Source organism: Prionailurus viverrinus, chromosome E2 (assembly GCF_022837055.1).
Source record: "Prionailurus viverrinus isolate Anna chromosome E2, UM_Priviv_1.0, whole genome shotgun sequence".
In the NCBI taxonomy this organism is placed as follows: Eukaryota; Metazoa; Chordata; class Mammalia; order Carnivora; family Felidae; genus Prionailurus; species Prionailurus viverrinus.
Window position 1 is genome coordinate 44552544 of NC_062575.1, and position 24199 is coordinate 44576742.

The following is a 24199-nucleotide window of genomic DNA, read 5'->3' on the forward strand; positions in this document are numbered from 1 at the left end:
GGAGTGGCTCGGGGAGCCACAGTGGGTCCGGCGAGTTTCTCCCCGAAAGCTGAAGCGTGCTCCTCATCCACGTTATTTCCGCTAATTAAAGTCCTGGAACAGGGCAGGTTGGGCTTGGAATAGGGACAAGGAACGGAAGCGGGAAGGGGAGGAGCAAGCACCCCTCCCAGGCTTGGTGCGCGCCGCGCCCCCTACCCTCTCGGTACCAAGTAGGGGACGCGCGGGCCAGACGCGCCCAGACGGCGGCGATGGCGCCAGTGGCTCGCGGGCTCTCCTGGGGGATGGGCCCTCACCTAGCCTTTCGGGGCTGGGGCGCGGTCGTCTTCGTGTGGCTTTTTCTCAGCACCTTGTGCACAGGTATGGAGAGCGGGGCCTCTGGTCGGCGGAGCGGCGGGACGGCGCTGTAGAAGGGGGGATGGATGGAGTTCTACACAGCCGAGCGGGCTGGAGAGCTGGGGGAGGGGGAGCGCCGAGACTAGGATCTCTGGATCTCCAGGGTCTCGGGAAATCTGGGTGCCAGGGTGAAGGGAATTCCCCATTCGAGCCAAGGAACGCTCCCCCGCCCTAGTTCAGAGATAGCAGGAAGTGAAACTCCCCCGACCGCGAATCCTGGAGCGGCAAGGAGAAGGGGACCTTTTGTGATGTCGGGGTGAAGGACCACCCGATCACTGGCAAAGGCCGGGATGGGGATTTGGGCGCACCCCAAGATTTCTAAGACTTGGGGTAACGGAGAGCGGACACTCGAGGGCTGGATCAGACGCCGCCTGAAGAAAGAGTTCAAGAAACAGAGCCCAGGCTTTGGGTGGATGTAGGACTAGGGACTCCCCAGGCCCCAGCCCCATCCATGTTGCGAAGTATCTGCTTAAGGGTCTGGTGGGATGGACTTACGGACTTGGTGTGAAACCATCTTCTGCTGGCAAGCTTTCACCTGGATCAGATGTTTGGGTGGGGATGTGGAGGGGACTTTATCTTTACCCAAGCGCTTTTGGTGTGTTCGTTTGAGATGGATTAGGGTCGGGTGAGGTGGGAGGCTGATGGAGACACTATGGGGGCTTTAGCTACTCCATGGCAAAAGAGTTCAGTGAAACAACTCCAAAATTCCACTCCCCTCCCTCGCCCCCCAGTCACAAGACCCCATGGAACTTGGAACCTTTAGTGGTTGTTTTTGCAGTAGGGCCTTGAGTGCAGTGGCCTTGGGGTGGTCTTTGCGCCTTCCTGCTTAGGCCACAGAGAGAGTTCCTTCCCATGAGAGAATGGCTAAGGGAAGAGGGAGCCAAGGCCACACTCTAGGAAGAGGGATGGACAGGACGTTCCAAGAAATCTGGCTGTGTGACCTTGCACTTGCCACTTTAGCCCCACGGGTCTAGGAAATGGGCATGATTATCTGAGCAGCCTCTCCGGTCCCAGGGATTAAGGAACAATGTGTGCTAGGGATTCTGTAAAACCATTACACTTGCAAGTGTCCCACTGGTGACCAGTGATGTTGCTCAGTCCTGAGGCACTTCCCTGAGCTCACAGAAGCCCTTGCTGACTCTCCTCTTGCCCTCAGCTCCTGCCAGCGCCATCCAGGTGACTGTGTCAGACCCCTACCACGTGGTGATCCTCTTCCAGCCCGTGACCCTGCCCTGCACCTACCAAGCCACCACGACTCCCACGGCACCCATTGTGATCTGGAAGTACAAGTCTTTCTGCCGGGACCGCGTCGCCGATGCCTTCTCCCCAGCCAGTGTGGACAACCAGCTCAATGCCCAACTGGCAGCCGGTAACCCAGGCTACAATCCCTACGTGGAGTGCCAGGACAGCATGCGCACTGTCAGGGTTGTAGCCACCAAGCAGGGCAATGCCGTGACCCTGGGAGACTACTACCAGGGCCGAAGGATCACCATCACAGGAAGTATGTTGGGCTGGGCAAGGCAGGGGACAGGGCGGGGCTTGCTTGGGTGGCGGTGTTGGCTCCCTTGTGCCCAACCTGGTGTCGCCCCCCCCGGAAGCTCTTGAGCACCAGTGTCTAAAAGGCTTGATGAAGGGAGGGATCCTTCCTTCCATCCATCCATTCATCCGTCTGTGCTTTATTTAACAACAAAGATTTATTGAGCACCTAACGTATACAGGTGCCGTTTGATGCTGGAGGTTCATCAAATCCTTTCCCTTGTGGAGACCACATTCCAGTGAGGGAGACCAATGAGATAACATGTAGTGTCAAGTGCTTGGAACATAAAATTGGGTAATGAAGAGAAGCAGCGATTCTAGAATGATACTAATACCAGCAACAATATGTAAAAATGTATGTAAACATGTGCCAAGGCCCTCATCTGGGTTTGTATGGATTAACTCATTTAGACCACACAGTAATTGTGTGAGATTCTATTGTCATTGTATAGAGGTCCAGAGAGGTAAAGCAGCTTACACGGGGTCACAGAGCTGCGATTCTAAGGCGGCCACTTTGGGTCTCATCTCCAAGCTTGTAATCCCTTTACTTGCCCAGGGTGGTCAGCAAAGGGCTCACCAAGGTGGTAACATGAGTAAGCTGACGGGGTGAGAGATTTTCATGGATAAAGCCTATGACTTGCCAGGCACCTTACATACTTTCTCCTATGCAGTCCTCGTGACCACATTTTACACTCTTGGCTTTGAGGCTCAGAGAGGTTAGAGTGGCTGTCTAGACACACAGCTAAGAAGGAGCAGGAGCTGGGATTTGAACCCAGGCAGACTTCAGAAGCCTGGTCTTTAACCATAATGCTGCCAGCTAATAGGAAATGCCTTTTGGGACTAAGTAAGGAGCAGGTAGGAAGTCATCCATTCATTCTTTCGGTATTTATCGAGCATCTGCTAAATGTTAGGTGCTGATGTAGGTGCTGTGGATGTAAGTGGCGATCAGGACAGCCAAGGTCTCTGTGCTCAAGGAGGTGACATTCTAGTGGGGTGAGACTGGCAGTAAACAAGCAGAGAAAGAGAATTTCAGGGAGTACTAAGTGCTACAGAGCAAGCCAGCTAGGGCCACCTACTATATGGAATGAGTCAGGGGCGCACCCCTTAAGACGTTTAGTGAGTGTGATTTTCGAAGGACCAGACCCTAGGGGTGCCTGGGTGGCTCAGTCGGTTAAGCGTCCCACTTGGCCAGGTCATGATCTCACAGTTTGTGAGTTGGAGCCCCCCGCGTCAGGCTCTGTGCTGACAGCTTAGAGCCTGGAGCCTGCTTCGCATTCTGTCTCCCTCTCTCTCTGCCCCTCCCCGGCTCGCACTCTGTCTCTGTCTCTCTCTCTCAAAAATAAATAAACATTAAAATAAGAGATAGAAGGACCAGACCCTAAAGAATCTAGGGGAAGGTGATGGGGCTGTAGTGGGCGAGGGATGAATGCTCAACCCATGTAATGGATTTACCCTTTCACTGTCTTAAATAAGGATTAGAGGTTTAATCTTGGGCATGGGGACAGAGCAGAGAAGGGAGCGTCCCTTTGCAGACCCCGAGAGACCAGGCAGGTCGTGGAGCACACTCCCTCGCTCTGTCTAGACCATGGACAGAAGGCAGGGTTCCAGAGACCCAGTCTGTCAGTCGTGCTCGGGGGAGGGACCCGAACAGCTTGCCCTGACTTTTCATGAGCAGCTCACCCCAAAGCATCCTGCTGTTCTTGAGGTCAGAGAGCTTCTTGGGGGTTCAACCTGTACAGGCCCCTCCCCTATAACCCAGGGCCATCTCTGGCCTGGACCAGGCGTGACTACCCAGCAGCCCTGTCCGGATACCGCCAAACTGAGAGTGTCCTTGAAGGCTGGCTGGAATCACGCCTCCTCTGCTGAGGCTAAAACTCCAGAGTGACCCTCAGGCTCTCCTGGGGTAGACTCTTCTTGTTCCAGAGGCCTAAGGTGCCTTGACGCGGGGGTTTCAAGCTGCCTTGACGCGCTCTGTGTCGTGTTTGATACAGGCAGTAATGTGTAAATATCCATTGTGTGTATGTCCTCTCAGGAAATCTGGGAGCCGCGGGAGCTTCCTCCATTTCAGCTTTGAGGATGGAGAAAAGCGGACCCCCTTTTGGTGTTCCTAGGGCCACCAGCTGTCCAGGTTTTAACTGGAAGTTGTCCTTGGCAAACCATAATGGTGTGTCCCTCAGCTCAGGGTGCCTCTGGCTACCCCTCCATTCCTCCTTGCTTCGGGTGACATGGAGCGCCGGGATGGGAGCCTTGTTTCTACCTCGCCAGGCTGCCTGGGCACGTGTGCCCCCCCCCCTCCCCCCCACCCAGTAGCACTAGAAAGCCCATGGGACCCCTGGGGTGAGAGCTGCTTCTGCCTGATGCAGATAAGGAACCAGAGGCCCAGCGATGTGGAGGAGGCCCTGCTCTGTTCTCAACTGGAGACCCAGCACCTCCTCCTGGCACCTAAAACAATGAGGGCAATGCCCAGCCCGAGTGATGTCAGGACCACACATAGACCGGGAACAGGGTGCGCCCTGCAGGAAGGAGGTGGGCCCGGGCCTTAGAATTGATCAAAAGCAGCTGGAAAGCCATATCTTGTGTGGGTTTTGAAAACGTTATACAGCCTCAAAGAAAACATTGAGCCTGGGATCCGGCCCAGAGGAGCCAGGGGATTTCAACTCCTGGCCTGTGAACTTTTGCTGTAGCCGGGGGTTCCCATCCATCTCTGCAGCACAGGGTAGGGACCCGCCCCTCAGCTCTGGTTTTGGAGACTTGGTTGGAGTCTGATTTAAGGACACAGGTGGGAAAATGATGGGCCGAGAGGGTGTTCCAGAGAATCAGGAAGATTTGGGAGCACGTAGTTCAGCGTTTTATGAGGATTCAGTGAGAATACATGGAAAGAGGGACCCAGCACAGAGGAAGAGCTCAATAATCAGTGGCTAGATGTGTGATTGTGGAGGGGAGTCGTGTCCTCTACTCACTCACAGCTGCTCGGAAGGTCACCTTACGTGTAAGGCTTCCCTGGCCACCCCTTAAATTTACACAACTCCCACCTCTGGCACTTTCCGTCTGCCTTCTCTGGTCGGGTTTCTCCATACTCCTTATCACCATCTGATACGTGGTAGATTTAAGTTTATTTGTCTTTCTTTCCCAGTTAGGATCTGAGCTCCGTCAGAGCGGGGATTTATATCTGCTGTAGGTAGCAGTGGTTCTCAAACTTGTCGGTTGTAGGGCCTCTCCACTCTTAAATACTTCAGAGAACTTTGCTTTTATGACTAGCAAACAGAGGAGTTTAAAAAATATTTAAAATGACAATAACCAATTTGTTACAGGTTAATATAAATAACGTGCTTTTTTATGGAAAAAGAACCATATTTTCCAAACCCAAGCAAAAACCTTTAACGAAGAGTATGGCATTGTTTTAGTTTTATATTTTTGCACATCTCCTGCAAGTCTGCCCGAGCAGGAGAAGCTGGCTTCTCAGAGCTGCTGCTGCATTCAGTATACTGTGACAGCACAGGCTTTATAGCCTCTGGAAAACTTCCTGGCAACGCACGAGAGATTGAGTGAGAAAGGCAGATAACACCTTAGTATTATTATGATGATAACTTTGACCTCAAGGACACCTCTGAAAAGATCTGGGGGAACCCCGGGGTCTGTAGATCACACTTGGAGGACTGCCTTTCTAGCACGCCAGTCGCCTCAGGTATGTCCGGAACATAGGGTGCATTTGGTGATTATGTGTTGAATATTGAATGAGTGTATCAAGTGCCTATTTGAATACAGCCATGCGCCCAGAATGCTGGAACAGACAGCAGGTGCTAAGGAAGGTGGGCATGAAGAGGGAAGGGGTTCATTTCCCGGTCCTGGCCAAGGGCCCGTGCCAAGCGCTGGGGACTCAGTAGTGGCCGAGACAGGCCGGGTTCTGCCTGCATGGAGCCCACATTCCCTCGGGCATGGGGTCACGGAGGGTCAGCCCCTGAGCTGGCTGATAGAATTCAGCAGTCAGGTGGAGGTTACGCTTGCAGGATGGACCCGGCCCTGTGAGCGTCTGGGAACCCCGTGCCAGGCAGGTATGGGCCCAGCATCTTGGGGGACGGTGAGGAGGCCAGTGTGTCTAGAGTCTAGTGAGCAAAGGAGGACAGTGGGTTTGAGGCTGGTGTGGTAACCAGTGGCCAGATCTTGCCAAGGGCCTTGTGGGCTGGGGGTAAGGTGCTTGGAGGGGCGTAGGAGGACCTCGGCAGGAGGGTTTCCTATAGGCGCGAGGCCTTTTGAAAAAGGAAGAGGGATCAGCTCTTTCATTACTTCATCAGTGGACTGATGCCCTGCTGGGTCCCAGGTGGTGCCGACTGGGGCACACACTTCGTGCCCTCGGGGCCCACATGGGGAAGGGCGTTGGGTGTGCGGGTCAGGGAGGTAGGTAGGTCAGCAGGAGCCAGAGAGCCAGAGCGGCTGCGGAGAAAGCGGCCTGGACTCCTGGGGTGGGAGAGGGAGGTGCTCATTTCTGGCCTGTTCCTGTCTCCCATCCTCCAAGGGCCTCCTGGGGAGTCGCCCGGGGGGGGGGGGGGGGGTGTCCCACCCCATCCCACGTGGGTGAATGGCCGAAGGGGTTTAACTAATTAGGGCCCGAGGAGTAGGGAGGAAACCGGATGTGCTGAAAGACTTTCATTACCACTGTAATTGACAGGCTCCTGGCCCGTGTGAGCGTCCCAAGCCCTGGGCCTGACCTGGAATGTGGGGCTGGTGACTCGGGAACTGGGGGCGGCCCTAGTGTCTCTCACAGCCACTCTTTCCCAGGCCTGGGCGGCTCCCAATTCCTGGAACCTGGCCTATTTCTCTGCCTCGCCACCCCAGCCTCCTGCCCCTGGGTCTATCCCAGGCACTATGGTGGTTCTTGTCGGGGGAGTCCCCTTTGCTGTGAGAGGTGGTAAGACGATGGCTATAAATCTGCTGCAGCCCAGGCTCTGGAGTCAGACCATCCAGCTCCCCCGCTGACGACTCTTATGACCTGGGTCAGATTAGGAGATCTCGCCAGACCTCTTTTCTCATCTACCGAACGGGAAAGGTAACAGGACCCACCTCACAGACTAGTTGAAACACCCCGTGTTAAGTAGTTACAACGGAGCCTAAAAAGTAGCACACCCTTGGTACGAGTCATTTACTGTTCCCGTGGTCCGTGTGTAGGCCTGCTCTCTTACCCTCTTCCTGACATGCTCTCGGGGAGGCCCCGATGCCCTCCCGAGGCTCCCTCACCTGTCTCCTGTTGCAGATGCTGACCTGACCTTTGACCAGACGGGTTGGGGGGACAGCGGTGTATATTACTGCTCCGTGGTCTCAGCGCAGGACCTCCAGGGGAACAACGAGGCCTATGCAGAGCTCATCGTTCTGGGTGAGTGGGCTTGGGCCCTGCGGGCCCGGGAAGGGGGTGGGAACCGGGACCGGGGCCCCTTCTTCAGCCACTTGTGTATGTCTGCCGTCTGCCCTCCGCCCTCCAGCTCGCTCTCTGGACTCTGTCGCCTGCTTCGCTCTCCCCTCATGGCACCACCAGTCACTGGGGCTTCTCTTTGCCCTGCACCCCAGGCAGGGACCCCTCCCCCCAACAATTCAGATAAGCCAGAGCCACACTGAGAGTGGAGAGCGCTGGGGATTCTACCTCTTCCTGGTCTCCGTTTTTAAAAATCTCGAAATTCTCAGAGTTAATTGGCAGTGAGTGAGGAGGGAAGGCGGTGTGTCTAACTGAGGGAAGGCTGGATCCTGCTGCCATGCGTGGAAGGGACGCTGCCATTAGCCAGATGCTCTGTTACCGGCCAACACATATAGTCATGTGTGGCGCGTGCTATATGTGAGGCGTGTGCTGTACGTGTGGCGCTGCTGGGCTGGACGTTGCCATCATCACACGTGTGATGCAAGGAAACGCATGTGTGAATGAGCACACACATGATGGGGGACGTGCTCCAGGGTGTTCAGATCACAGCAGAGCTCATGTGTGGGTGACCCAGAGAACGCTGGCCTTTGGTCAAATGCACATTCTACATCAGCATTTCCCAAAATGTAGTGTTAGGACCTGCTTAACGCATTAAACAACTATCGAGGCTCGCAAAGAGTTTTTGTGGACGGTTTTGTGGATTATTACAAATTGAAAGCAGGAGGTTTTTTTAAGCACGAGGCACGTGGGCACCCGATCCATTATCCTCAAAGCGATGAGGTCATCGCCCGGCACGGAGCCTCTGGAAAACCCCTGCGCACCTGCGGGAGATGGGGTGCAAAAAAGGCGAATGATGGCGTGGTGTCATTCTGAGAGTTGTAGCCTCGTGGGCAGGACCACACTTTGGGAACCGCTGGCTTGCGTGCTAGAACCTCCTCGTCGGGGCAGGTGGCACGGAGTATGTGAGGTCTGTTGGGGAGAGCTTTGTTGACACAGAGCTGGTGTGTGGGTGCCCCGGCGGTACGATGCTAGTGGGACACAGAGCAACCGGTGGCACCAGCTGGGCCATGGAATGTGCGTATGGGACAGAGTGTGAAATGAGACGGAACTCAGGGCCACGCTATGATTTTGATGGCCTGTTGGTACTTTTGCCTTCATGGGCCTCTTCCTTCGTATTTAAAATACGTGTTTTATGATTGCATTGCTGTAAGTTCATTATTACATATTCAGTGTTACTATATTTTTTTCTTCAGATTTTAAAATAAAATTAAAACATTTTCATGGGCCCTCAGGCACTGTGCCTCCTCTGCCTGATGGAACAGGACTGTCCCTGTCACATGACATGGAGCCCTTTGGGGCGATAGGACCCGTGTATGTGGAAAAGATGGAGTGCCCACACGGAGGTTGAACCTTCAGAACCACGGGACCCTTTGGGGCAAGAGAATTCCCCATGGCATGAGAGAGTGGGTAAATTATGTGGTGGAAGCCTTCTGGAAAATAGCACTCAACTGGTGGGGGGCGCGTGGCAGGAACTGTGTGCCAGGACCCTCCTGGGCTACCAGCCCGTCTGCTTCAGGACACCTTCACCCTGATGAGCCTGGAGCTTGGCTTCAGGGTAGGGGCGGGCTGGGCTGGCCCCTGCCAGCATAATCTGTCTTTCTTTTGTCCCTCCAGGCAGGACCTCGGGGGTGGCAGAGCTCTTACCTGGTTTTCAGGCGGGGCCCATGGAAGGTACGGGGTGGCGCGCCCCCCCCCCCCCCGCCCCCGACACCACTTACCGCTGCTAAGTATTCTCCCCCACCCTAAACACTGCTCTCTGTGGACCCCCACTAACCTCACCTGACTCCAGCTCCGTGGCATCAGGTGACCTGGCCCTGGGATTTGGGGTGGGCTGGGCTGGCTGAGCAGGGGCCTGGGGTGTAGGCAGGGGGCTCCTCTTGACTGGTGCCTGCCTTACTCTTCTAGAGACGAGGATCTGGGCAGCTGGCTCTCTGTCCCTTCTCTGAGGCTCCATCCTGTTCTTGCTCCAGCCAGGTCACCCCTCATTCTCTGCCTTCCCTGATGAGCCCAGTGCAAGCTCCCTAAATTCAGGACTGGCCTGGGTCGTAGAGGGCGGGCATCCCTCTGCTGCTGCGCCCCGGCGTCTGGCATGGAGAATCCAGCAGGGGGCTGCAATGTCCCCAGCAAGTTTCACAAACGGCTTCGCCCCACCTGTGACTCTGCACTGCCCCGCTGTGCCTGTGTCCGCGTGTCCCCGTGTCCTCCCAGGCCTCCCGCTCACGGCCTTTTCTCCTCCCTCCGCAGACTGGCTATTTGTGGTCGTGGTCTGCTTGGCTGCCTTCCTCGTCTTCCTCCTCCTGGGCATCTGCTGGTGTCAGTGCTGCCCCCACACGTGCTGCTGTTATGTCAGGTGTCCCTGCTGCCCGGAGAAGTGCTGCTGTCCGGAGGCCTGTAAGTGCCCCTCACACGCCCACCCCTGCAGGCCTCTCTCCTGGCTTCCAGGGGAGGAGGTAGCCCTCTGCCCGCTTCCCAGGACACTGTCACTGTTCTGGAGGGTTTGAGCAATCTGGGACAAAGTGGGCCAAGGAGGATCTGCTGTCTTCAATGCTCATTTAGATTTTCACTTATTTGGAGTTGTTTGTTTTGAAAGCATAATTTATGCACATGGTTAAAAAAAAAAAAAAGGATTCAAATAGTGCAAAATGCCATTCACTGGGAAGAAAAGCTGCCTTGAAAAACAAAATCTGCAATGAAAAAGTAAGACACCAGACAAGGTTTACAGCACTGTATAATTTACAACATTTTAAAAGCCCACGTCCACAAAAGCACTCTGGGATTGACGCGGATGCCGTGTTTAAGGCCATCTCTAGCACATCAGAGTAGGTATGGCTGGGGACGGAAGGGGAAAGGGCAAACAAAACGGGAAGGGGGAAGCAAAGAGAGGGAGTCTCCCTCTTGCCACTGGCCCAGCTCCTCTCCTCAGAGACGTGAGCGCTGCCAGTTCCTTCTAGAGCGTCCAGGTACGGCGGTGCCCCTCCGCACTTCACGGTGAAGTGGCAGGCGGCTGTTGTGGGCTTAGGCAGGTGGAGATGTAAGGCCTGGCTGGACAGGTCACCCGCTTGGAAGCCTAATGAGCCACCTCCCCATGTGTGTCCGGTACTTAGCGCGGGGCTCAGCCTACAGAAAACGTTCCTCACCCACTAGCTGTCGGACATGTTGCTGTCAGCACTGGTAATGACTAAGGGCCAGGAAGCACCTTGGAGCCCTGGCAGTGACACTGTGTGACCTCACACAAGCAGCACCCACTCTCCCGGATGGTTTCCTTCTTTGCCAGGTCCCTGCAGAAGGTGTTTGAACATGAAGGGAAGAGTGCGTGTGAGCACCCAGCAGAGGGCTGCGGCTCAATCCACACTGGCTAATTTTATGGCATTGAACTCGGCAGTGAGCAGCCCGGTTCCTCAAAGTATTGCTGCCCTGAGGAAAATCTGCTGCTCTCTGGAGGCTGCTGGCCATCCTGTTTCTCTTGTCGTTTTTAGTTGAGAGCTTCGTATGCAGGCAGGGGGTGTTAGCCCACATCACAGGTGATGAGAGATGCCCCCAACCCCCCCTGCCGGGGCCGCATCCAGGTTTGCAATTACCCCACTAACTAAGGCTGGGGCCACAATGGCAAATGCCTGTCCCCAGGCCATGTTCTTTCCATCCTGAGACCCTGATACTCAGAGAACCCATGAAATCACTGCCAGGGGCCCCATTCCTTTGGTCCACAACTCCCAGCTAGTAAGAAGTCGGTCCAGTTCCCACGGTTAGTTAGGGAACTGCCAGATCACCTGAGCTACTGAGGGGCTTCTCCTGGGGGTGCTGAGTGCTGAGTTTTCTGTTTCCAAACTGAATCAGAGGAGGGAGCTTTCTGTGCCTCCCATTTCCCTGTCCCAATCCCAGGGAGGAAGCAGCCTCCTGGGGCCCAGTGACTCTGACACAAGAGCAGCCACCAGAACTCAGCCTCTTGCCTGGGGAGGAAGGCAGCAAAGAGGATGTGCCCTTGAGCTGTCCAGCCTAGAACCAGGCGGGGGTAGGGTGGGAGTGGATGTGGCCCTCGGCCACTGGAGGAGGTACTTGGTTCGCTGCTTGGCTGAGGCAAGTGAACGCTGAGGCTCCCACGCTCTTGCCTCAGACTGATTCCCATTGCATGTGAGCAGCCATGCGAGGGGAGTGGGCATGGGATTCCTCCCCAGATGATGCATTTTCTGGAATGGTCAAGGGAATACTTGAATCCAGCTAGAGAATCTAGCACATGGGCTTTACCTACAGGGGCTCCTTTGCGCCCTACTGCTCTGTAAGGACACAGGCCCAGGGTGGCCACATCTCCTGACAAGGTGGTTAGAGAGCTGGGATTTTATGTAAAACCTTGTCAAATGTTGGCAAACCATCATACAAACATGGTGGCTTGCCAGATGGGGGCCCCCCCATCTGGTAGCACATGCTACCAGTGCACACCCCCTGCTCAAAACCTGTGTGAAGAAACACAAAGGTGGTGTGGATTCAACGATGATGTCCTGAGTCTCAGGGACGCTGCAGAAACCAATCCAAGTGCCTAGGGAAGCCCCATGGCTGGGGGATCGGGAAGAAGGTCCAGGCATATGTTCCTCCGGACCCTCTAACACAGCAAAAAGCGGCATGGCTCCTGGCCACCTTCTCATCTTGTGTGTCCTTCCCAGTGTATGCTGCCGGCAAAGCCGCCACCTCAGGCGTCCCAAGCATCTACGCCCCAAGCACCTATGCTCACCTCTCCCCTGCCAAGACCCCGCCCCCACCAGCCATGATTCCCATGGGCCCCATCTACAATGGGTACCCTGGAGACTTCGACAGGAATAGCTCAGGTGAGGCCTGGGGGAGCCAGGGCAAGGGGTAGGCTGGACATTTGGGTCCTAAGGGGTCTGGGGCTGGAAGAAAGAGGGGATTGGAGGCAGGGGAGAGGAGGCTGGATATGGGTTGCTCCAGGTAGACAGCCACTGACAGTCATCTCCCTCAGTTGGTGGCCACAGCTCCCAGGTACCCCTGCTTCGTGACACAGACAGCAGTGTGACCTCTGGTAAGAACCAACTGTTAAAAGATCGGACATGCCTTTAGGGGAGGGAGCTGGGTCTACATCTGCTCTTCTAAACTGATCACCTCCATCTCCTGCCCTTAGAAGTCCGCAGTGGCTACAGAATTCAGGCCAGCCAGCAGGACGACTCCATGCGGGTCCTGTACTACATGGAAAAAGAGCTGGCCAACTTTGACCCGTCTCGACCTGGTGCCCCCAATGGCCGCGTAGAGCGGGGTGAGTGGGAGCCTTGGGGTTTGAGGGGTTCCTGAGTGGGGAGGGAGAACCAAGTCTCCCTGACACCTGCCCTGTGTATGCTTGTGGCAAATCCTGGGCACAGTCCCTCCTTCCCTGCCACAGCCACAGCCACAGCGAGAAGTGTACGGGACCCTGCATGTCAATACTTAAAAAGATGAGAAGTTTAGGGTCTTCTAGAAAGTGTATGAGCCAAGTGGGTGACGCTGCTGGGCCCTGGAGTTCCTGACCTCCCAGCAGTCAGTGACACACCCCCACCTCCCCTTCCCTACAGCCATGAGTGAAGTCACCTCCCTCCATGAGGACGACTGGAGATCCCGGCCATCCCGGGGTCCTGCCCTTACCCCAATCCGAGATGAAGAATGGAGTCACCACTCCCCTCAGAGTCCCAGGCGGTGGGAGCAAGAGGCCCCCACCGAGCGGCCAGGGAGTGGCTGGGGGGCCGGGCGGCCCCGTGCACGATCTGTGGATGCTCTGGATGACCTTACCCGGCCAAGCTCTGCTGAATCTGGGAGGAGGTCTCCCCCAAGTAGGGGGAGGAGAGGCCAAGCGTATGGACCTCCCAGAAGCCGAAGCCGGGATGATCTCTATGACCAAGATGACCCAAGGGAATTTCCACACTCCCGGGATCCCCACTATGATGACTTCAGGTCTAGAGACCGCCCTTATGCTGACCCTAGGTCCCGCTACCACCGCTCCCGGGACCCTCGGGAAGATAGCTCCAGGTCTGGGGACCCCCAATATGATGGAAGGCTATTGGAAGAGGCCTTGAGGAAAAAGGGGCCAGCTGAGAGGAGGAGACCTTACAGGGAGGAAGATGAGGAGGCCTACTACCCTCCAGCGCCTCCCCCTTACTCTGAGACCGACTCCCAGGCTTCAAGGGAGAGGAGGCTTAAGAAGGTGAGTGAACAGCCCTCCCTGGCTTTAAGACCCTTCCTGGACTTTCCTCCAGAGTCCCCAGCTCACACCCTCTTTTTTTCTCCCTTGCAGAACTTGGCCCTGAGTCGAGAAAGTTTAGTCGTCTGATCTCACGTTTTGTATGTACCTTTTGTACTGTTTTTTTTTTGTTTGTTTTTTGTTTTTTAATTTGAGGGACTATTGATTATCTTGCCCTCCTAAGTCTAATAAAACTTATCATTACAAGGCCTGTGTCTAGAGGGAAGTGTTTGTTTTGCTGCACGAAGTGGGTAGCCGGGGAGCTGCTGCGTCTGTGTGTGCGTGCCTGCGAGTGTGCAAAAGGCCATGTGTCCGGTTTTCTCTCAAGACTTGCCTCCTGGGCCGGGAGGAAAGAACCGGGTCTGCCTTCCTCCCCAGGCCGGGAGTACGTGCCCCACGCAGGCTCCGCCTGGCCTTGCGTGCGCGCCCCGGCCCCGCCCAGACGTGCGCATGCGCCCCAGTCCTCCGCCTTCGCGCACCTCCGCCCGGCCGCCGGGAGCGCGCGCGCGCGCTCCTCTCCCCTTCAACCCCGTTCACCTCCCCGCCCCCCCCGACCTACTTTACTTCTCCAAACCCCGCAGCCTGCCTCGTCCCGGGCGACCAGAGCCCCTCCTCCGGGTCCCCTGGCGTTCCATCTGGGCCCGCGTTCCACCGGGCGGCCTGTCGGCGGGTGCCAGGCGGAGGCGGCGACGGCGACCTCGCGCCCCGCCGAGACCCGGGCCCGCGCGCGCCCGCCCGCCATCCGAGACACACAGCGCGCGCGCTCCCCGGGGGCTGCCCTCCCCCCGCGCGCGTCGGCCCCGGGCTCGCGCCGCCGCCGCCGCCGCCGCTGCCGCCGCCGCCGCGCGCGCGCAGCTCAAGTAAAGGAGGAAAAAAAGGGGGAAAAAATAGAAAGCAGCGGCGGCTGCAGCAGCGATCCGCCGCCGGACTGGGCCAGGCCGGGCGGCGGACGCGCGAGCCGGCGATCCAGGGGAGAGGCGGCAGCCATCCAGGGCGGGCCGGGTTAAAAAAAAAGTCGCGGCGGCGGCGGCTGCTCAGGGAAGGAGGCCTGAGGGCCGCGTGCAGCGGGCGGGGGGCGGCCGCGCTGCGTCCCGGAGCCGGGAGCCGCCGGGAGCCGGAGGGCGGGCGGGCGGAGGCGGCGGCGGCGGCTGCAGGAGCAGCGGCGGCGGCGGCGGCGGCGGCATCTCCTCCTCACATGACCCCACTGTTTGTCCCCGTGATCAGCGCGAGCGGCTCCCGTGTCTCCTCCGTCCCCTCCTGCCGCGCGGCGTGAGCGCCGGGCTCGGGGCCCCCCCGGCCGCCCGCCCCCTCCCCTCCCTCCCCTCCCCTCCCCTCCCCCCCCCGGGCCCCGCGCCCCCCCCGCCCCCACCCCCCCCATGGACATGCTGGACCCGGGTCTGGATCCCGCTGCCTCGGCCACCGCTGCTGCCGCCGCCAGGTAAGAATGCAGGACCGGTCCGTGCCCCCGCGCGCCCCGGTCCCGGCCCTTCGGCCTGGCGACCGGGCCGCCATGATCCCGAGCGGCCGCCGGGCCCAGCTCAAAATGGAGGCCGCGAGGGAGGGGGGCCCCGCGCTAATACCCTGGGTCCCGGGTCCTAGCGGTATCCCAGCTCCAGACCGGGCTGGGCGGGACGGGGGCCGTGCACCTGGGCAAAGGGGCGGGGGCGGCCCTGACCCCCTCTCCTTCCCGTCCTCCTCGCAGTCACGACAAGGGACCCGAGGCAGAGGAGGGCGTCGAGCTGCAGGAAGGTGAGTACTCGAGGGGCCCACCGGGTCTGCGGCCTGAGCCCGGGGAGGGGACTGGGGGCGCCTAGGCCGCGTGACCACTGACCATCACCCCCCCCCCCCCCCCGACCGCAGGCGGGGACGGCCCTGGGGCGGAGGAGCAGACGGCGGTGGCCATCGCCAGCGTCCAGCAGGCGGCGTTTGGCGACCACAACATCCAGTACCAGTTCCGCACAGAGAATAATGGAGGACAGGTGAGGCTCCGGGCCGGGAGCCCGCGGGCAAGTGGAGTGTTGAGCTGAGGGTCCAGAGGGCGAGCTGGGAGGGGCGCGGACCTGGCCCCTGCCGGGACCCTAGAACCCATCTCGCCGCTTTGCTGCCCCCTGCAGGTGACGTACCGCGTAGTCCAGGTGACTGATGGTCAGCTGGATGGCCAGGGCGACACGGCTGGCGCCGTCAGCGTTGTGTCTACGGCTGCCTTCGCTGGGGGTCAGCAGGCTGTGACCCAGGTGGGTGTGGATGGGGCAGCCCAACGTCCTGGCCCCACTGCTGCATCTGTGCCCCCAGGTCCCGCAGCACCCTTCCCACTGGTAGGTGCCCACAACCCCTGGGGGGATGGAGAGGGGACAGTAACTCTCTTCTTGGGGATCCCCAGGGAGTGGGGCAGGTGGGACACAGATGCTGCCTTTAGACCCATCGCGTTGTGTGGGTCATATCCCTGTTCTGCAAGGTGAAATTTGGGTCAGGAGTTTTGAAATGTCATTTTTTTGTTGTTGTTTTCTGTAAAAGGGGGATGAGAGTAACAGGAAAGACTCTTAGAGGTAAAAATGAATCAACCCATCAGGTGATCACTGAGTATCTGCTGAGTTCCGGGGCTAGGAGACAGAGTGGAGTGGCACACAGGGGTTTTCCGTTCGCCATAGAATGCAGTGAATGTCAGACACAGCAACACGGGAGCGGGTTGGGGAACAAAGATGGCTAAGGGTGGCCTCTGTGTCCTCCTACTCCCCAGGCCGTAATCCAAAATCCCTTCAGCAATGGCGGCAGCCCTGCAGCCGAGGCTGTCAGTGGGGAGGCACGCTTTGCCTATTTCCCAGCATCCAGTGTGGGAGATACCACAGCTGTATCCGTACAGACCACAGACCAGAGCTTGCAGGCCGGAGGTAAAGGGAGGAAGGGGCCAGGGCGGAAGGCAGGGGAGGCAGCAGGCCTAGCAGGGAGGGAAGCCCCCTAACCAGTTCTCACTGCCCCCCAGTTTTTGCACTAACCCCTGCTTTCGCTGCAGGCCAGTTCTATGTCATGATGACGCCACAGGACGTGCTTCAGACAGGAACACAGAGGACAATTGCACCTCGGACACACCCGTACTCCCCGTACGTGCAGGAGACCTGTTCCCAGGAGCAGGGGACCCTGGGAGGGCCTGGTGTGAGAGGGCCAAAGGAAGGGAAGGTTTTCTGGAATGGGAGCCAGGCAGTTGAGCACACGGCAGGCAGTCAGTATGCGTTTTTGGTCTGTTTCTGCTTCTTGAGTGTAAGGGAATTACCGTTTTTCTGTTTCTGCATAAGAGTTTATGTTACACAGCTGATTCTCAAGTCTGACTCTTTAGTAGATGTTTAGGCAAACGGTACCTGAGATAATACGTGTCCGTCTTTTTCCTTTTCTAGGAAAATTGACGGAACCAGAACACCACGGGATGAAAGAAGGAGGGCCCAGCACAACGAAGGTAAGGCCGGGGTGGAGTTTCTGGGTCTCACAGGCACGGCCAGGCCTGGTGCTTGGTGTCACAGATCAGCGACGTGCCAGAAGTGCACAAAAGGTGTTCGGTGAATGCCGGAAGAGTAGAAACGGGTGGAAGTTCGTTGTCAGGAGCAGACAGGCAGGAGGTGTGAATTGGAATGTGTTTTGTCATCTTGGTTAGTGATCTCGAATTAACAGTCAGCATCTGAAATGGCGTGTTTCACATTCACATACGGATTTCCTGCCTGTTGAAAACTCGAGTTGATTTGATGCCCCTGGAACTATCTTTCCATTGGTGACTGTCATTGACCTCAAGTCCCTCATTCCCCTGCCTACCTGACTTCCAGAAGCTGTGCCTCTGGCTGGCCAAGGCTGGGGCATCGTGCCTTTTGTAAACACCAAAGCCCACCCTACGGTCATTTTGGCCCTTCATGATGTCCCCTAGTTCCCCACCCCGAGCCCTGCCTGCCCCCAGTCCGTAGCCACTGTCGTGGACGTGATCACATGCAAGTCCAAGGGAACATTTATGTCTTGACGGTTGTCTCTCAGCAAATGTTTCCTGAAGGTGGATTCTGGGCTGGGTGGCAAGCACGTCCCCGCCCCCCACCCCGTGCCAGGTCTGGAGCCCGGTCTGCAGTGTCAAGGAGGCTGGATGGAGTTCAGGCTGGTTTCTTCCCCAGAGAGATGGCCGTTAGGAGTGCGTGTCAGGCAGAGGGGAACGCAGGCTGGAGGGCAGGCAGAGTGGCCTGCGGCTGCTTCGGGGAGTGCTGGTGTGGTCATAGCAGAGGTTCCATGCGGAGTGCTTGGGGGCGGGGGACCGGGGAGGACTAAGGAGGGCCTTGAATGTCAGGCGAGGCCCTGAGACTCCCCACGGTGTTCAGCTGGGTTTGGGCCTTTGTACCTGTGATCGGAGCAGCTCATTGAGCTTGGCGTTGAGCATATCTGTACCACGTATATGCCTGTGTTTTAGGCCCTCGGGTACAGTGGATGATAGAAGAGATGAGGTCTTGGCTCTCCCGGTGTCCGTTCTGGTGGGAGAGACAGAAGTCACCCAAAGCTGCGGTGTGCCGTGAGGTAGCGTAAATCACGACTAGGAACATAAAGCTGCATGGGAGGTTGGAGGGTAACGGAGACAGCGTGCTCCTTAGGCCCCTCTGAGAGGTGACATTTGAGCAGAGGCCTGAATGGGCCGGCCAGGTGCCTGAAGATGCTTAAGTGCAGACGCCCAGGCCGAAGCCAGAACAGACTTGGTGTCTTTGAAGAAGAGCAGGAGTCCGAGAAGGAAAGAGGAAGTTGGAGTTTCAGGAGGGCTGTCCGGGACCGGGGTCACGCAGGGCCTTGTAAGAGGCCCTCCCAGCATCCCTGCTCCCGGGTTTTTATTCCAGCCAGCAGAGGGGTTTGTGTATGGACGCTGGATGGCAAGGGTGATGGGACACCGGAGGCTGGGAGCATAGGAGGTAATTGCAGATGTTGGCTCGGGATAGGACAGGGCATGAGGTAGGGGAGCGCGTCGGGGAGATGATTCCAAGGCTGGAGAGTCAGGGCTTCACGATGGCATCAGGTCGCTTTGTAGGGAAGGGGCAGGTCTGAGCTTGGTTTGGGCTGCGGTGTGTCTGAGGGGCCTCCAGTAGGATCCCAGGCAGTCGTGGCCCTGCTGCTTACTGGCTGCGTGACGCGAGGCTGCTTCTCAGTGTCTGTGCCTGTTCGGTGTTGTGTAGAATGGTGCCCGCGCGGCTCCCCCGGACACTCATGGTGACTTCAGCCAGTACAGACACACGAGCCCCCCCAGCAGCGCGGTGTGCCGCCTGGTAAGGCTGCACCAGTGACTCGGGGATACCATCCAGCCACCCTCCACCCCACTCGTCACTCTCTGCCTCTCACTAGGTTGGTCTAGCGGCAAAGTCGTGAATCTTTCTCGTCCTACGAAAAACCGTCTCTCTCATAACCCTGTCTTTCTCCAGCTGCATCCTGTTCTCTCCTGACCTGCACAGTATTTGACCCACCCTCTGCCCATCCTCCCTGTACCCTTGGCAGTCTGGCTCATTTCTCTACCAAAAGACGTCCATCTAAGGTCACTCAGGATGACCTCATTGCCAAATCCACTGGCTTCCTTTCCTGTCTGTGCTCCAAGCATCTGACCCTGCCTGTTCTCCTTCTTTCGGGAATGTTCCCTTCTGCTCTACCCGCTCTGGTTTTTCTGCACTCTCTGCTTTTCCTTCCCAGCCTGTTCCTCAGAGCATAGCATCCCAGTAGCTCCGGGAAGCATGTTAACAGTCTCTATCTCCAGGGCTGTCCTCTCAAGGTTCTGAACAAGTGGGTCAGAGGGAGGCCCAGGAGTCTGTATTTCAACAAGTTACCCAGGTGATTCTTCCCATTGGGCAGGGGTGGGAAACTGCTCTGACTGATGGTTTCCATTGAGGTCTCGCCCCTCTTCTGTTGGCCTCAGGAGAGTTGAAACATTAGGCCCAGGGATGGTCAATATCCCCAAAGCCTTATCCCCTATTGTAGGTGTCGATCGTTTCTCCAGAAAAGAGTATGTGACTTGGACAAGATGAGAACCAGTCTTCAGTGTCCTCCCAGCCCCCCCAACACGCCCCCGCCAACGCCCCGGCCCTGGCTGTGTGCCAAGCTGTCTCTATTCCATTCTTCTCTCTTGATCTCCAGACCCATAGTTTGAGCTGCCCATTCAAAATCTTCATTTCTGGATGTCCTAGAGACCCCTTCGTACTCAACTTGTCCAAAACAGAGCCTGCCGTCTCCCCTCCCCAAAGGCTCCCAGGCAACATTTCTCTTTCCAGAGCGGCATAAGGCTCCTCTGTGGTAATTACCCAAGCTGGAACCGAATGCCAGGGCCACTGTCCACTCTGCCCCCTTCTCCTTCCCTCTGCGAACCCTGAGATCCTGTGCCAAAGCGGACTTCAAATCAGATTCTCTTTCTCCTTTTTCTCTCTTTTCCCCCGTTTCTTGGAACCACAGGAGCCTGTCTCCAGGCCCCACGGGAAACTGGGTCCTGCGGGTCCTGCCTGAGGGTGGCCCGTGCAGCGCCAGCCCACTGCAGCCATGTCAGACTTCGGGTCCCCTGTTGCCCGGATCCTCTGAGGAGCCAGAAATCCAGATCTCTGTGTGAAATCTGGTTTTTAAATGCCGGATGGGATGGCTTTTTTTTATTTCATTAGTTCCTACTCTTAATGTTGTTAATTCGTTCCATCTATTTACTTTGGATTTAATTTGTTTGGGGGTTTTTCCCTAGCCTTTTAAGATGATTTAAACCTTTCTTTTTTCCTAGTACAGGCCCTTCTGGTTGCAAATTTCACTCCACTCCTGCTTCAGCTGCATACCATTTGGATACATTGGTTTTCATTATCGTTCAGTTTAAAATATTTTCCGGTTTTCCTTACGATTTCTTCTTCCAATCGTGTGGGTTTTCTGGGTAATTTTTTTGTTTCTGATTTCTAGTTTAGTTCTGTTCTCATTAGAAACATACTCTTATTATACAATTTCAGTGCCCTGAAATTTGTCGAGCCTTACACTATGGTCCTGAATGTGGTCTGTCTTGTGAAAGTTTGCATGTGCACTTGAAGAGAATGTATCTGCTGCTGTTGTGTGGAGCGAGGTCAAGTTGGCTGACACTGCTCAGGTTTTCTGTGCTGACTTTTTTGTCTACTTGTTCTATCAGTTACTGAGAGAGGAGTGTTAGCGTCTCCAATTGTATCTGTGAATTTGCCCGTTTCTCCCCCCAGTCCTGGCAGGTTTTTCTCCTGAATTGTTTTCAACGTTGTATGGGCGTAACTTCCGTAGAACGGATGTGGCCTTGGTCTTAACGGTCTTCCACCATTTTAAATGTGCCAAGATGGTCTTCCTGAGCCACAGGCCTGACCACCTCACCACCTGCTCGATGAAGGGGCCTACACTCAAGGGCCTGGGCCCATAAACAGGGCATTCAAGGCCTTACAACCTGGCCTTTCCTACACCCTGCCCCACCGTATCTGCCCGCCCCCCCCCCCCCCCAGGTGTTGCCATGTCGCCATTTCTGAATTTTTCACACCTGTCTGCCTAATGCCCCTGTCCTCAGAAACCAGCCCAAATGTTCCCTCTCCGAGTCTTTTCTCTAAAGGTCCACCACGCCCCACCCCCATGCAGAGATCGTTGCCTCACGCTGGCATTCCCCAGGCCCTCGGTACGATCCTCGATGCCAGCACATCCACGGTGTCAGTACCCCCCGTTGACGCACATCTCAGGGATGCTGTGGGCACCAGCAGGGCAGAGATGGAGTCCACCGTAGACTCTGGCCTCGCAGGGCACCCTGCACCCGGTAGGGCAAGCAGGACGATTTAAAGAAGGAAACGCAAACTGGAAAAGCTGTGCCCGGCCCCCCATCCCTGCCCCCTGGTGGCTGGAAGGGAGGAGTCCACGTGAGGTAGGGCCGCGGCACGGTGCCCGGGCTTGAGCTCGCCAGGCTGCGCGAGGGGAGACCAGGAAGCGGAGGAGCCACCTGCTGTGGAGTGGAGCGCGCTGCGGGGGGCCGGGGGGCGGGGGGCGGCACCGCCAGGCCCAGGCTGGACTCTGGGCTCCGCTGTGGTCTTTTGGCCACGGAGTTCCCAGACCATAGGACACGGCCGTCCTCCGTGGGGAGGTGCAGGTCTCTCCCTGGGACCCAGGTATTGTGCACTCACGCCAGAGCCGGGGTGGGGCAGAGTGCGGTGCCGGGCAGGGTCTCAGCAAGGCGTTGGGGAACTCTTGTGGAAAGACGGGAGAGTCCATGTAGGAGGGCGTCCTCACCCAGGCTACGGTGGGGAGCACTCGGACGTGGAGAAAGGCTGGTTGGCAGTGAGCAGACAAAGCCAAGAGCCGGCGGTGGGATTTGCCTGTTCGTGGCCGGGCGTGTTCTTTGAGAGAACAGCAGGGTCAAGGGGAGGAACCAGCCTCAGAGGCTGTGAGGAGTAAGGGGCGTGATTCCGGCCCACCCTCCTTTCTCACTCCCCCCCCCCCCCCCCCACCGACCCCCTCTGTAAACGCCTGTCAGCACCGCCCAGCCTGGAGACCATACTCCTTTGCCTTCCTCTCCAAATCCCTCCTCCAGGCTTCATCTCCTCAGCAAACACCGACGGCTTTTGTCTGTGGTCTGTCCTGGCAGGAGGGATGAGGGTGTGTGATAGTTGTGGGTTGACGGAGGCTTTCTTGTGTGTCCACACCAGTGCCTAGTATTGTGCTCGGAAGGTAAGGAAGATTCTGGCACAGCTTTGCCTCGGGAGGCCCTGAAGTGGGGTCTCGGGCTTCAGCGCAGGCCGCCCCCGGGCAGCTGTTAGAAGGCCCTGAAGTGAGCCAGAGGGAGGAACTGGAGAGAAGGCGCGGGCCCCAGCTGAATGGGGTAGCTGCCACTCAAGTCAGCTGACAGCTTGGGTGAGGTTGCCCAGTTTTATAGAGTAAAAATCACGAATCTGGAATTTTTCAGGTGAAACCTTCCATTAGTTTGCCAGCCCTGGCCTTCGAGGTAGGGTTCACATCCTTTGCAGGCCCCTGCGAGCCGCTCCTGCCAGCTGGGGGGGCTTGGGACTCGCTGCCAGGGCTCTGGAGAAGGATTTTAGCCGGGGGTGGGATATGGTCGGACTGATTGTAGAGATGAAGAGAAAACAAAATTACGGAGCCCAAAGCTCTAGGGAGTATGGAAAAATCAAACGCCCCTGCTCTGGGGGACCCGCGAGGGGTACTTGGGTCCCGTGTAAAGGAGCTCTGGCCCATTCTTGCTTCCCAGGCACACAAGCCACAACTCCATTTCTCAAGATGCCAACTATTACGTGAAATTTCTTAATTTGAATCTTGGCTCAGATTTTTAGAATCTGCCGGGCGGGGGGGTAGAGGGGAGACTCTGTTCCTCTTGAGAAGCGAGGCGCGGCTGCCTGCGTTCGGGTCTCGGAACATCAGCGTCAGGGAGTGAGCCGCCCGAAGCTCCGCTGGCACGGCCGTGGACACTGCTGTTGCTCTTACAGTGGAGCGGAGGCGGAGGGACAAGATCAACAACTGGATCGTCCAGCTTTCAAAAATCATTCCAGATTGTAATGCGGACAACAGCAAGACGGGAGCGGTGAGTGCCCCCCGGCCCTCCAGCTCCCCGCGCTGCCGTGGGCCAGGCCCCCAGCCCCTGCGACGAAGTCTGCCTGACCTGGCCCCCGGGCACAGGCCCTGTCCCGGGTGAGCCGGGGGGCGGCGCTCACCGGCGCTCTCGCCCACCCCCCAGAGTAAAGGAGGGATCCTGTCAAAGGCCTGTGACTACATCCGGGAGCTGCGCCAGACCAACCAGCGCATGCAGGAGACCTTCAAGGAGGCCGAGAGGCTGCAGATGGACAATGAGCTCCTGAGGCAACAGGTGAGGGCCGGGCCGGGCCGGGGCAGGGGGCGGGGGTGGGGGAGCCGGGGCAGGGGCGGGGAGCCAGCCCCTGGCTCCTCGTGCCCTGTCGTGTGTGCCAGATCGAGGAGCTGAAGAACGAGAACGCCGTGCTTCGTGCCCAGCTGCAGCAGCACAACCTGGAGATGGTGGGCGAGAGCACGCGGCAGTGACACCCGCCCCGCCGCGCGGCGGGGGCTCCTCCGGCCGCCGCCGCCCCTTCCCCAGCCCTTAGCACAGAGAGGGACAGACGCCCCTCCCCCAGCTGCGTTTTTTTATAGTAGATTTTTAACAAAACGGGGAGAAATAATGCATTTCTGTGGATAAGCGCCCACCGCTCTCCTCAACTTGGGAAATGATCTCCTCCCTCCCCCTCCTGTCTGTCTCCCTCCTCCGGCCCCCACGGAGCCCCAGCACTTCTAGTGGTCTCGCCTGGAGGCAAGAGGGAGGAGGACGGAGCCCTGCCATATCCCGCTGCCTCCTTGGTCTCTAGAGGTACTGAGACAGGGTGCTTTCGGGAAGGAGGGGAGACTTTAGGGGGGCCAGCCCCGGGGCCTGGACCTAAGCAGGGAGGCCATGTCCCACCCCACCTCTTGTTTCTGGATCCCTGCTCCCCTTCGAGTGTGTGTGTGTGTTTTAATTTTCTTTATGGAAAAGTGGACAAAAAAATAGAGAGAGAGAGAGAGAGAGGTATTTAACTGCAATAAACTGGCCCCATGTGGCCCCGCCTTGTCTGTTTGTGTATCTG

At 57.4% G+C, this 24199-nt stretch overlaps 2 protein-coding genes across 4 annotated transcripts; both read left to right on the top strand.

The window, feature by feature from the left end:
• LSR (lipolysis stimulated lipoprotein receptor) lies at nt 1-19214 on the top strand. 3 transcript variants are annotated; one of them, XM_047836805.1, is made up of 11 exons: nt 1-357; nt 1550-1894; nt 7178-7297; nt 9008-9064; nt 9638-9784; nt 12049-12210; nt 12363-12422; nt 12522-12653; nt 12946-13571; nt 13662-13726; nt 19201-19214. In XM_047836805.1, the coding sequence occupies exons 1-10, from the start codon at nt 249-251 to the stop codon at nt 13695-13697; spliced, it is 1794 nt and encodes a 597-aa protein (XP_047692761.1). In that variant the 5' UTR covers nt 1-248; the 3' UTR covers nt 13698-13726; nt 19201-19214. The 3 variants fall into 3 exon arrangements, with proteins under 3 accessions (XP_047692761.1, XP_047692760.1, XP_047692762.1); XM_047836804.1 differs by lacking the exon at nt 19201-19214 and having other exon boundaries at nt 13662-13816; XM_047836806.1 differs by lacking the exons at nt 9008-9064; nt 19201-19214 and having other exon boundaries at nt 2-357; nt 13662-13816.
• Nucleotides 14850-24185, top strand: USF2 (upstream transcription factor 2, c-fos interacting). The gene is made up of 10 exons (XM_047836929.1): nt 14850-15045; nt 15310-15356; nt 15468-15586; nt 15722-15922; nt 16345-16495; nt 16618-16705; nt 16997-17055; nt 23057-23151; nt 23305-23433; nt 23535-24185. Exons 1-10 carry the CDS (start codon nt 14984-14986, stop codon nt 23622-23624), a joined length of 1041 nt encoding a protein of 346 aa, XP_047692885.1. The 5' UTR covers nt 14850-14983; the 3' UTR covers nt 23625-24185.
• Nucleotides 24186-24199: the final 14 nt, after the last annotated feature.

Coding starts and splice junctions, on each gene's coding strand:
- USF2 (XM_047836929.1), top strand. CDS start 14,984: ATGGACATGCTGGACCCGGGTCTGGATCCCGCTGCCTCGGCCACCGCT. Junction 15,046..15,309: donor ACCGCTGCTGCCGCCGCCAG/GTAAGAATGCAG, acceptor TCCTCCTCGCAG/TCACGACAAGGGACCCGAGG. Junction 17,056..23,056: donor GAGGGCCCAGCACAACGAAG/GTAAGGCCGGGG, acceptor TTGCTCTTACAG/TGGAGCGGAGGCGGAGGGAC.
- LSR (XM_047836805.1), top strand. CDS start 249: ATGGCGCCAGTGGCTCGCGGGCTCTCCTGGGGGATGGGCCCTCACCTA. Junction 12,654..12,945: donor CAATGGCCGCGTAGAGCGGG/GTGAGTGGGAGC, acceptor CCTTCCCTACAG/CCATGAGTGAAGTCACCTCC. Junction 13,572..13,661: donor GGGAGAGGAGGCTTAAGAAG/GTGAGTGAACAG, acceptor TCTCCCTTGCAG/AACTTGGCCCTGAGTCGAGA.